General features: G+C 42.2%; 1 protein-coding gene across 2 annotated transcripts in view; it reads right to left on the bottom strand.

The window, feature by feature from the left end:
* The window catches only part of ABLIM3 (actin binding LIM protein family member 3), a 178,160-nt gene extending 174,053 nt beyond the window's left edge, over window positions 1–4,107 (bottom strand). The window contains exon 1 of one of the 2 annotated variants that reach the window (XM_087709634.1): window positions 3,205–4,107. In XM_087709634.1, the coding sequence (XP_087565760.1) occupies window positions 3,205–3,217 (13 nt within the window). In that variant the 5' untranslated portion in view covers window positions 3,218–4,107. The remainder of the gene's footprint in view (window positions 1–3,204) is intronic. The other variant, XM_087709633.1, reaches the window with a different exon arrangement.
* Window positions 4,108–12,772: the final 8,665 nt, after the last annotated feature.

The following is a 12,772-nucleotide window of genomic DNA, read 5'->3' as shown; positions in this document are numbered from 1 at the left end:
AAGTATGTTCTTCAAAGAAAATGGGACCTACTTTCTTGTATATGTTCTCAAATTGTGCAGCTAAATACTTGTACTAATAATTAGATATTACCCCCTAGGAGGTACTGTGCATCTTAATATACTAGAGGGCATGGTTCATGGCTTGTGGTGAAGCAACAATTCAAAATGAACACTGATCTATGTTGGCTTATATTAATTCCACCATGGTCTTATATAGGACAAACTTCTCCAACCTACTGTCATTCAGATATGGTCAGCTTCTAAAATATATCATTGTTGGAGAAGGTTACTCTAGGACTATGATGGCAAACCTATGGCTCGCGTGCCACAATTGGCACACAGAGCCATCTCTCCGAGCATGCCAGCCATTGCCTGTTGGCCTTCCGGGTTCCAGCACACACATGTACCCTGGCCAGATGGTCTTCACACATGTGGGACTGCCGGAAACCAGAAGAGCAGCTCCCTGGTGCGCGTGCGCATACACATGCTGGGAAGCTGAGCTTCTGGTTTCCAGTGCATATATGTGTGCTGAACAGTTGGTCTTCGTGCACACATGCGTGCCAGAAACTGGAAGGCCAGTGAGCTGCTCTTCCAGTTTCTGGCACTCCCCTGTATGCACGCTCCCGTTTCGGCACTCAGTGCCAAAAAGGTTCACCAATACTGCTCTAGGGAGATCAAGCAAAGAGAACTTGAGCATGATCTACAATAGTTGCGGATAATAGGAACTGGCAGATTTGTTTATCTTAACAATGTCTCTTTCATTATTCCCACGTAAATGAATGTTTGTCATTCATCCCAACAAGGTTGATTAAAGAATAGATTTTTTTAGTTTTATTGCAGTAAGATCAGTATGTAAATCCCTCCCACTACTGGTTGATTTCATTGATGTGGCCCTTCTAGAATTCCAAAAGAAGCTCTTTCCTTCTACCCAAGATAATGACTGATTGCTGCTGCACTAGAATTATAATATGCGGTTCTATATATGAAAGCAGTCATATTACATTTTAACAGAAATACATTTGCGGTTTCTTTTGAAGCTAGTAACTTTGTGAGATTCCAATTTTGGATTAATTTGAAAAGGGTAGTTCTTGCTTTCCCGACTTTCATAAATGATAAGAAATGATCCATTGTAACATGGTAAAAGAGCATAAAGTGCTTTGCCCTGGGAGGTAAATACATTTTTTAGTATCACATCACGGTACAGAGGGGAAGACAAAGGCATGCAAATGTGGCATAACAATTTGGGTAGGTGGATCATAGCTGAGCCCCCTTTGGCTCAGCCAGGCATGGGCCACATTAAGAATAGGCTCAGACTAGGCAAGGATGTCTTGATGTGATTAAATTGCTTTTTTTTCATATTCCTGATAGCATAGGAACACACATAGCAAATGTATGCTATACTTGTAAAATGGCTTCTTCCCATTCAGCACTCTATAGATGGATAGGGGCATTTATATTCTCATTTTCTGTAGATAGTATAGTGGGGAGCACAGTCCCAACATTGGAAGTTGCAGAATGGTGCTATGGAAGTGGACTTTGAACAGAGTGCAGAAAGTGCATACAACTGTGGAGCGTGAGAGGGAGGGGCAAGACTCCTGGAAAAATAATGGATTTCTGAAACATTAATCCCATATCATTACCAGGAGAAAGGAACCACCATTACCCAGCTATTGGTTGTTTCTGATAGGGCTGCTCCCTCATTCTGCTTAGCCTTGTTTTTCTGCCACCCAAGCAGAAAACACCCTGGTCTTGAGTAAGACACCTTGTTGGGTGGTGCAGGTGAGCTCTAGGCTTTTGTTATTAGGCAGCTACATGATGGGAAAGAATATATTAGCAGGGCCTATTATCTATGCCTACCTATCAGAGCATCCTTTCTAGCTCGTAATTCAGTTGTGAGTGATGGGGAAAACACTGGGGCAGTTTATTTCTTGAGGATGTGGCATATGAAAGCTAAAAAAAAAATCACTCGTTCTCTGGGTTGAAATATTTTCCTTGGCTGTCACCCTTGGAGCAGCACTAGCACCACCTGTTTGTCTCAAGAAAAATGGGACCAACTCAGCACAGCAAAAAGAAAGAGGGAGGAACCTGAAGAAGAAAACTGAAAATTGGGCTGATGCCCTTTTGGGGTGAGGTGGGGTGGGGGGGAATCCCCTGCCAAATATTTGCTAATTGCAATATGAAGTCAAATCCCAAGGACAGGAATACAAATGAAGAGTTCTCTTATGAACATGTAGACCTACATCAATGTCAAGACCCTTGGTTAATCAAGATAAGATATTAACTCTCCAAGATTCTCAGCAATAGTTTTTGACCAAGCCCTGCAACCTACCTACTTACTCCTTTCCCCCCAAACCCTGGAAAAGCTGAAACCTCTATCTAAAAGCTGCTAAAGATTTCTCCTCTAGCTGTCAGAGGAAGAAGTCTTCAAGGTGGCTTCATTTGCCTCACAGATGAGTGAAAATCCTATTAAACAGCAAGAGAAACAAAACAGCAAGACTAAAATCTACCCCAGCAGCAGATATTTCCGACTGATTTGTCATATTCAGTACTATAGAAACTGAAACCTTCCTATCTTTAAAACTGGTCTGACACAGTTCAGTTTTTTTAACCTCTTACAAATTCAGATGTGGCCCTTTTTCTTAATGCTTCTTGCCATTTCTTTTATTCTGATCAATAGCCGCTATCGCATTGTCCACTACAGAGAGAGAGATCTTGCATCTGATGAATGAGTGGGGAATGTATGACAACGTATCAATGCACCTACACATACAGTCATAGTTTCATCTCCCAATCCTGCCACCCTTCCTCTGAACTCTGCCCTGAGATGCCACTGAAAAGATTATGCCTATCTTTAGTTAGAGGCACAGGTGGGGGCGCAGCCTGAAGACACCAGGGAGTGTATCTTTTAACCTAGAGTAGTTAGGTGTCTGTGGATGTGACACGCCTCCCCCTCAGCCCCCCTCCATTTAAATCAAGTTGTCAAAATTCTAGTTGTAAGGTAGGGCTGAGGATCAGCAGGTGTATCTATCTCACATAATACGCCCATCTTTTCTCATCCCAAACCCCAAACAGGGAAAAAAAACCATTCTCAAACCCCTAACCTGGTCCACCCTTCTTGACACCCTCATCTCCGCAAGGCGGAGTGCAAAAGAAGCTGCTTCTTCTCTCCCCCCCCCCCCCCAATCAAGGGAGAGCTGTACTTACTGCTGGTGCTCATGGTGATCCGGCGCCGTCCTTCTCATTCAACAAAAGGAGGGAAACGCTCGGAGAAATTCTCTCCGATTCCTTTCGTTGCCCCTGCCCTCCCTTCTCTTTTGGAGCAGAAATCCCCACCTTCCTGCTTTGGATCGGGTTCTTTTCTTTAAAAGAGAGAGCGAAAGAGAGAGAGAGAAGGGGGCGGGCGAGTATCCAGCTTCCCTAGAGAAAGAAATGTGTATCTCCCATCAATTGCAGTCTAAGCGATGCGCAGGTATTTCTCCTTGACCCGGTGCTATTCTCTCTCTCTCTCCCTCCCACTCTCTCTCTCTCTCGGCTTCGGTCTTTCGGCTCAGTCTTGGGCGGCCAGAGAATAAGGTCAGGGGTGGGGTTATAAACAGGAGCGAAAGGCAAACGGAGACGAGGAGGAGGAAGAGGAGGAAGAGGCGTCAGCGCCCTGGGAATCAGACAGGGCAAGGTGCCTTCTGGGCTCACACCCCCGCCGATCCCCGGCGCGTAGCCTTGTTCAGATCTTCCTCAGCTGGGCTTGGCTTCCCACTGCCGGCTGCTACGTCGTCTTCAGAGCCTGGAGCTGTCATGCAGTGCAGAGCGATGCCAGCTCAAGCCCAGCTAGAGCCGAAGGGGGTGTGAATCGGGGGGGGGGGAGAGAGAACCGGGAGGGGAGCCGAATCGATGCGCACAGCTCGCTGATCGAACCAACAAGCCAATTCTTCCCTCCGGTATCTCCGGGTGTTCCCCCACCCCACCCCTCCTCCTTCCTCAGGATGGTTTACACAGGACTTGGAGCTCCAGGTCCTAAATCTACTCGCCCAGCGCCCGCCTCGCTTCTTTCAGCCAAGTTTGTCAATAGACGCCTTTTTCAGGTGCAGCGGGAGGAGTTTTCGTGAGGATGCGGCGGGGCTGGCTGCAAATTTGGATGGGAAGGGAGGACCGAGAGGAAGGGGAGGGAGGCGGGAAAATAGCTCCATTGGGCAGGGTTTGCTTGGCGACTGGTGAAAATGGGATGTTGCCTTCCGCCATCTACTGGTGGCAAAGTGGCTACCCTCGCAGCAGACATCGCATTCAGTTTGCAAGAGATAGAAAGGGGGGGGGCACCCCTGTAAGGTGTCTTACATTATAATGTTGCTATTGTTAGTTGCGAAGTCGTGTCGTTCCTCCAGGCCTTCCTGTCCCCTACTATCCTCCGGAGTCCATTTTAGCACTGCTTCAGTCATCTAATTCCCTTCTTCTTTTGCCCTCAATGGTTCCCAGCATTAGCCTTTTCTCCAGCCAGTTACTATATTAGGGTTAGTGAAAGCCCAATTACAGTAGAGTCTTGTGGAAATATTTCATGCTGTCTTCAAATATCAGTTGGGGGACTGCCTCAGACTTTATATAAAGAGAACATCATCTTTGGGATGTGGTACAAATGATCATATAACACTGTAATGTAGAAACCTGTGCCAATATGTGGGAAACTATTGTTCAGAAGGCTGAACTTATTCCCGGGTATCACAAGTGGAAGGCTTAGATGGTCCCTTCAGACATTCCATGAACACCCAGTGTTTCTCAACCTTGGCTACTTGAAGATGTCTGGACTTCAACTCCCAGAATTCCCCAGCCAACTGGCTGGGGAATTCTGGGAGTTGAAGTCCAGACATCTTCAAGTGGCCAAGGTTGAGAAACACTGCTTGTAGCCTCAGTGCTATGGCTTCAACTCAAACTATCGGTCTGGCTGTCAAATATGAGACAGCAGTGTCACTGTCAAGTTCCAGGAAAGTGGAAGTACGTAAAAACGAGTGGAATTTAAAATCAATGAAAGAGGTGCCTTTGTGCTGCCTGACATCCTGGGTATTTGACACATGCATTCTGTTCTTCCTCCAGCTATGTCTGGGGCCTCTTATCTGTTTGGATTGGGGGAAGCAGCTACTGTAGATTACATGATGAGACAGGCAGAGACTATGCATCAAATCCTGATTGCACTGTATATAAAAATGAGAGTGAATGGGGAGCAAGAAAAGGAACTGGTGTGCTGAAAATTAACCTAGAGATCAATTGGAAGAAAAGGGAGTTTTGACATATGATTTCTATCTTCCTTGTGAGGTTTCATCATTCTAAGGCAACAGTTGAATTCTGGGGCTGTTTCTGCTCCCAGTTGCTGGAGGGGCAAAAGGCAAGCAATTCCTGTTCTGTATGCAGAAAGGAACGCATGTATTTAATTTCTACACAACACAATCATTGTTAGAACATATTGGGCTCCAAATGCATATATGGCCCCCAAATTGTTTTAGGGTAGCCCGGAATGTTATTTCTAGCAGCTTAAAATCAATACTGAGGTTTTCTGACATTTTAGGCAAATTCGGAAAAACTATAATATAAAACCTAAAATAAGATTAATTCAATTACAAAAGGGAAAAATAAAGAAAAGAAAAACTCCTTTGTCCCCAACCTCAGAAAAGCCCATGGTCTTTTCTATATGTATGACATAATGGCCCAGTTAAATGCAACCTGTGGTCATGAAAATGAAGCCTGCTGCTGTCTCAAAAAGAACTTCACTTTCTCTAGAACTGATGTTAAACTTATTTTCAGATTTATTTCAGATTACCGATACCTTAAATTCAAGTCCTAGTAAGGGCCATAGATTTAATATAACGTGTTCTGACCTAGGCTTCCCCCAAAAAGCATGAGATCCTGGTCCTGACAAAACCACTTTTATTAAACAAATGTGAATTCATCTCATTCACATTCAGCAAGGGTTGGCAAACAGTCTTTCAAAATAATATTTATGACTAAAGGCCTTATCTAACTTGGAAAGCTGCCATGTAAATATTATCCAAATGAGGTGCTGTGCAAGGAAAGACTGGGCACAGAGTCTCTGAGATTCGTGGACAGATCTTCACACTCTTGAAATGAATCTAAAGACTGAACAAACGAATTGTTTCCTGCAAAAGCTCACTCCCCTTTCGCCCCTGTTTTATTTCCTATGGGAGGGATCAATTGCCTTCCACCTGTGACTTTACTCCCAAGTCTACCCTGATTTCTGAGTTGTTCTTTTCTTCTGGCAGCTTTTTGCATGCTCACACTGAGAACAGGCTCCAGCTGTTCCTCTGCCTCAGTGTTGTCTAGCTCCGTAGGCACCTGATCACTGCCATCTCTGCCTCTGACGCAGAGCCCTTGTCTGATCCTTTCCCAGCTTCCAGGACTGGCCCATGCTCCTCCCCAATCTCCTCACTGTCCAACTCTACTGCCTGCTGCACTGGCCACTGGCAGGCCACAACACAGTGTTCTCCAACCTTCTGGTTCTGCAGACCAGTGGCAGCGATGGCAGCAGGGGAGACAGGATGGTTCAATGCAAATGGTGTTTTGTTCACTCACTCACTTACCCGCCACATGCATGGTCAAGTTCTCAACAAGCCATATCCCATACTGGGTGGCAGTGCAAGGATTGGGAACGCCTGATGTATTATACTTAATGCTAGTAAATAAGTTTGCATCCCTGTATCCAGTTCTTTTAAGAGATAACAGCAGCATGGAAAGGACAAGAGACTGGGACGGAAAATGAAGGAGCCTGCTTGTATTAGCCTGGAATATCTTTCTGATCCCACCCTTTAGTATTCACCTGACCTTCCTCTAATGCAATAGGTGGCAAAGCATAACAGATTTGATGTACCTTGAGTCTGTGGATGGATGCTGAGGGAAATGCTGAGCACAATTTAAAACTGTTTCACTCCTGGAATGGGAATGAGCTGAAGGTAATGTCGTGGGGACACAGCAAATCAAAGACATTGAAAGACATGCTTGTGCCATGGTTTGATGCCAATGGGGAAAGGTGCTTTTTCAGAATATAAAGACCCTTGTACTGTTTAAGAATGATCATTCATGTTTGGAAAAAAGGATATATTTAAAAATGCAAGAAACCTCCTGTGATAATTTTCCACAGCAAACAGATCAAAATAATCACTATATCCCTCAAACATCTTATTGTTTAAAGAACCATGATGAGCATAACCATTTTTTATCCTGTGAAGTGTGAATTGTATATGATTTACATGGAAAAAAAATGATACTGAGGCAGAAAATATAGATTCCCCACCGAATAAACATAAAAAAACAAGAACAATGTTGGAAATTATGAAGAAGGGAGCCAAAAATAAGATAGCCGGTTTCATAATCTCGTTCTCTGAAAATGTTGTTTTTGGAAATCCGGTATCAATTTCAGGCTGCTTCATCTAACAAATGAATGTCATAACAAATAAAAGTTGCCAGTTTGAAAAGGGGGCATGGGATGCCTTCCCTATCAGAGAAAAGTGATGTATTTGGAGCTTTTAAGATTATAAAAATGTGGATTGAGAGGATTATAAATTATATGGAGAGAATGGATAGAGTTTTCTGTACTGTTAAAAAAAATGACAGGCTGAAATGAAGTTTATTTCTTATAATCTATCCTCTTAGCTCTCTTCTGAATCACAAGCCTACAAATAGAGGAGTGGTCAATATTAGATGGGTTTTTATTTTAAAAGCATAAGATATTCAGAGAGCATTCCTATTTTTTAAAAAAATTAAACCTGGATGTATAACTTTGAGATCAAGGCTAAACGTAACTTTTAAAAAAGAGTGAAAGCTGCAAAAGAGGCTTGCATGCCAAAAAGGCAGGGAGGACTGGTATGGCACAGCATAGCATGGCACAACATGGCACGGTATTTTATTATTGCATTGCACTGCACTGCACTGCATTTAGCAATGGAATAAATAAATAAATAAATCCCTCCATCCAAGTTTAGTTTAGTTTAATTTATATTAAATTAATCATTAATATCACTCTACATATATTTAATCATTTCCTCATTTATCATATTCAATACCAATATAATTTTGTGGATGGAGTCTACCACGGAAGGCCGGTCAGGCTGCATCTGGCTCTAGCCATCATGAGTTCTTTCTTCAAATATGGTACAACTGTGAATCAATTTGGAGAAAGAAAGCCAAATAATGGATGATACCAAGGGTGTTGATGTAAAGGTTTTCTGAAGAAGTAGGACAAGTATCATTGCTTTGTGGTCATACTGGAAGTGCTTCTGCTTATTTTGCTACAGACAACAATTAGTCTAGTGCCGTGATGGTGAATCTATGGCATGCATGCATGCCACAGATGGCATGCATGCATGCCTCCTCCGGATACCATCAGCTAGTCAATGTCGACTGTCGACCCCCCGGGGGAGGGCCTTTTCTGTGGCTGCTCCGGCCCTCTGGAATGATCTCCCCGTGGAGATTCGGACCCTTACCACCCTTCAGGCTTTCCGCAAAGCCGTCAAGACCTGGCTGTTCCAGCAGGCCTGGGGCTGATGAGTTCCCAGCCCCACTTGAATTGCTGATTTTTGTATAGTTTTTAATTTGTCTTTGTATCTTGTTTTGTCTCATTCATTTTTGTATTGCCCCTTCCCCATGTGTTTGTTCGCCACCCTGAGTCCCTCCAGGAATAGGGCGGCATACAAGTATAATAAAGACAAATACAAATACACAGGTGGCACGCGGAGCCATATTTGCCGGTACGGCAGCGCTCGGTAGCCCTCAGCTCCAGCATGCATGTGCACACCAGCCAGCTGATTTTCAGCCTTCCAGAGGGCCGAGGGAGGACATTTTCACCCTCCTCAGGCTCCGGAGGCTTTCCTGAAGCTTGGGGAGGGTGAAAAATGGCCCAATGGGCAAACCGGAAGTTTGTTCCTGAAATTCCAGTTGGGCCATTGGGCCATTTTTTTGCCCTCCCCGGGCTTCAGGAAAGCCTCCAGAGTCTAGAGAGGGTGAAAAACAGGCCCAATAGGTCAACTGGAAGTTCATTTCAAAACTTCTGGTTGGCCCATTGGGCCTGTTTTTCACCCTTCCCAGGCTCCAGAGACTTTTGTAAAGTCTAGGGAGGGCGAAAATGGCCACCCCCAGCTGGGAGAGGCCATTTTCACCCTCCCCAGGCTGCAGAAAAATCTAGGGAGCCTGGGGAGAGCAAAAATTCCCCTCCCCTGGTGCGCGGAGGTCGCTTGTGCATTTGTAGGTGGATGGGCACACACATGTGATAGCGCACGCACACAGTTTTGTCACACTTTTAGAAAAAGATTAGCCATCACTGGGCTAGTGTGTAAAAACAAGACAGGATTTCTGAAAACAGGATCCTGGCATGTAGCCTCAATATATTTCTTCCAAGCTTTTCTGGACTTTTTAGGTGAGCAATTGTTTATAACTAATAGACTGACGTCAAGGAAATCAATCTGAAGATAAAGAGGAAATTTACTATTTGTATCAGGAAATGATCAAGACATTATGCAGCTATAATCCAGTATATATTTTGCTAGTGGAGTATTATTGCAGACTGTTCTAGTTGAAGGATTCTGGGATTGCAGATTAGGAACTACTCAAACTGTTATTTTTGCTTTCCTTTGTTAGACTAAGTTAGGTATTTTTTTCAGTAGAATGGTGCACAAGGAGTTGGCAAAGTGACCACAGATGCATTATGGCACTCCTCCTATTCAAAATTTTCCTAATAAAATATCTTTTTAGCCTCTTCCAAGCTGATGTCTGCCAGCTTGCTAGGGATATAGTATTCAAAATCCTCAGCATCCCTAGAATTATAGATTTGGAAGGAATCATAGAGACCTATGATTATACCCCTTTGAAAGTGTGGTTTGGATGGCAGAATGGAGGGGATGAAATTGACAGGCTAACCGCAATCAGAGTCATCATTAATGGTTCTATATCAAATTGAAAAGCAATAACATATGGGAAGAATCTGCTGTGAGACTAGTATTATTTAACATTCAGTGACCTAGAAATATGGATTGATCAGCTACTTACGAAATGTGTGGATGAGATAAAATTGGGAAATCTGGACAATACCCTTGATTATGGCAGAATGTGATTACAAACTAATTCTGACAGGTTGGAAAAGTAGCTGAGAAGAACAAGATGTCTTTCAACACAGGAAAACATCACAGAGGAAATACAAGGTACACATATAAGGAGGATTCATAGCTTGGAAATACCACATCAGAGAAGGATCTTAGTGAGGTCACTGCAGTGGTAGGTTCCAGATCCCATTGCAACCAGTACGGTGCAACAGGGCCAGGCGCCCACCACATGAACGTGCATAGCACACGCGCAGTGTGTGGATGCGTACTTACTACCCGTGATGCTCCACGATGCCTCCATGATGCTCCAGCTGCTCGCCGGAGCATCACGCAGGCATCGTACGATCCGAAAACCTCAAATACCGGTAAGGTACGCGGGTGGGCAGGTTGAGCCTCCAGAGCACCGTACCAAAATGGTATCTGGGGCGTATTGGTCGTAACCCAACACTGGGTCACTGATAACCAGCTGAACACAAACCAGCAATGTGAGACAGCTGCCAGAAAAGCTAATGCCATTGTGGACTGCATTAGAAGTAAGAAAGATGCTTGTTATTCCCCTCTACTCTGCATTTGTGAGACTGCATTTGGATTATTGTATGCCGTTCTGGACATCACAAGGATATTGACAAGTTAGAACAGGTTCAGAATAGAGTGACAAAAAAGGATACAGAGAATTGAGGATACCCCTTATAAAGAATGACTGAAAAAGGAAGACATAATATGTCTTATGACATACATAAAATACATAGGAAATATTGCATATACTTTTTCCATTGACTGAAACATGGATTAATCATATTAGACAGCTTTTAAGAAAATGTGCTAGTCTGAAAAAATTCAGTGGAGGGGGTTACCACTGACTGGTAGAACTCTCCTTTTAACTATTCCTGACAGAAAACTCTGTGGGACAGTTCATCTACAGTAGTTGCTGGTTCACCATCTCTTGAGGCTTTTAAGAAGAGGCTGGCTCTATTTTCTTGCCTTGTATTTTCATCTGTTGTCAAAGGTTAAATGGCAAACTCCTCCATGCCATGAGCCCTGTTTTTCTGCTTATCTCACTCTGTAAAGCAGTGTTTTTCAAATTTTGCAACTTTAGGGTACATGGACTTCAGCTCCCAGAATTCCTCAGTCAGCTACACATGTTAAACTTGCCAAAAAAATTTTTTTTTTGTGGGGGGGAAACAGGGCTATAAACTATAAACTATCACATACATTGTGCTGCATGCAAGTAGACACATACATACCATGCTATAATTTGTGCTGCAATAAAAATGAAAGATAACATTTGACCTAAAACATCGATGTAGTAGAATATATAATGCTTTGCACCTTATAGTGTACCATTTGTCTCATAACAAGGCAGACACTTAAGGTATGTTTTTAAGGGAAAAATAATTGTAAAGAAGCTATTTAAAATAATTTCAGTATTTATGACGTTTTAGGTTAGGTACATTGGGCAAAGTTTAGGACTATACTCTATATCCATATATTATTTTCCTTTTTGTTTTCTCTCTTTTTAATTTTTTGCGTTTTCTCCCTTCCCTTTTTCTTTTCTTTCTTTTCTCTTTACTTGATTACATCTTCTGTTTCTGGAACAATAAAAATAATGGTAATACCAATATTAATATTTTATATAAATAAAATATATATAACTAGAGTTTTATAGAGACTTCTCATTATTTTTTAAGATCATCTAACAAATGTAGTTATGGAATTATTAAATAATGATTTTTCTAATAATTGTAAACTCCTTGTTTATTTATTTTCATCTATCATACTGTACTGTATCTTTTTTTTCCTTTGAGGTAGTTACAGTATCTGATCCTTTAAATGTCTTAAAAAATAGTTAAAGCAAAATAAAATAAAGAAGCCAAAGGAAAGCAAGCAAGCAAAACCAGATGTTTTCAGTCTGTCAACATTAAGATAATCATCAAAATAATAGTTTATCCATATAGCCTCACAGTAAAATTTTGTTGATACGCAAATACTTTCAAGAGAAACTTATGCCAAACTGCTAGAGAAAACTCTTCCTTTGGAAACCATATAACCAATTCATGAGTTCCATTTAAGAGAAATTATGATAGTTTTGCTTTGCTAATTAAAGGGATATGGGCTGTACTAAATCTACAACAAATTCTCAGAGCAATACTGTGTTCAAAATAATTTAGTCTTCTGATAATAGGAAGAACAGGGCACTGCAGGCATCTTGTCAACAAAGTGAATAAGAGAAAGAAGGCTGAAAGACAGATGCTGAAAACAGCTTCAGCATCCTGGAACAACCAATTCTCTTGACAAAAAAAAGGAGAATGTGAGAACACCAGGAAATTAAAATGGATTAAAACCTGATTTGAAACATGCCTCCCCAAAACTAAGTGAGCCCATGGGCTAGCCGAAGAAAATTTCTATGGGCTAGGAACCCATAGATTTCACTGAATTCAACAAGACCTACTTCTATATAATTATGTGTGAGATTGCGATGTTAGGCAAAGTAGGATTTTAGCTACAGCTACAGGTAAGCTTAGGATACAAGCTCAAAGGTCTACATTAAATTACAATCTATGAGCATATCAAATTGACAATGAAGATTAGTTCTTACAAGAACTGATTACATTACCAATGAATAGCTTGTAAGGAGGACTGTAGAACTTAAAGTTCTAAATCTTTCTGCTCGAAACTTTACCTTC

The sequence above is a fragment of the Thamnophis sirtalis genome, unplaced genomic scaffold (assembly GCF_051295495.1).
Source record: "Thamnophis sirtalis isolate CommonGarterSnake01/CBP01778 unplaced genomic scaffold, rThaSir2_p1.2 scaffold_3, whole genome shotgun sequence".
Classification (NCBI taxonomy): domain Eukaryota; kingdom Metazoa; phylum Chordata; class Lepidosauria; order Squamata; family Natricidae; genus Thamnophis; species Thamnophis sirtalis.
This window is presented reverse-complemented; position numbering and strand designations above follow the sequence as displayed.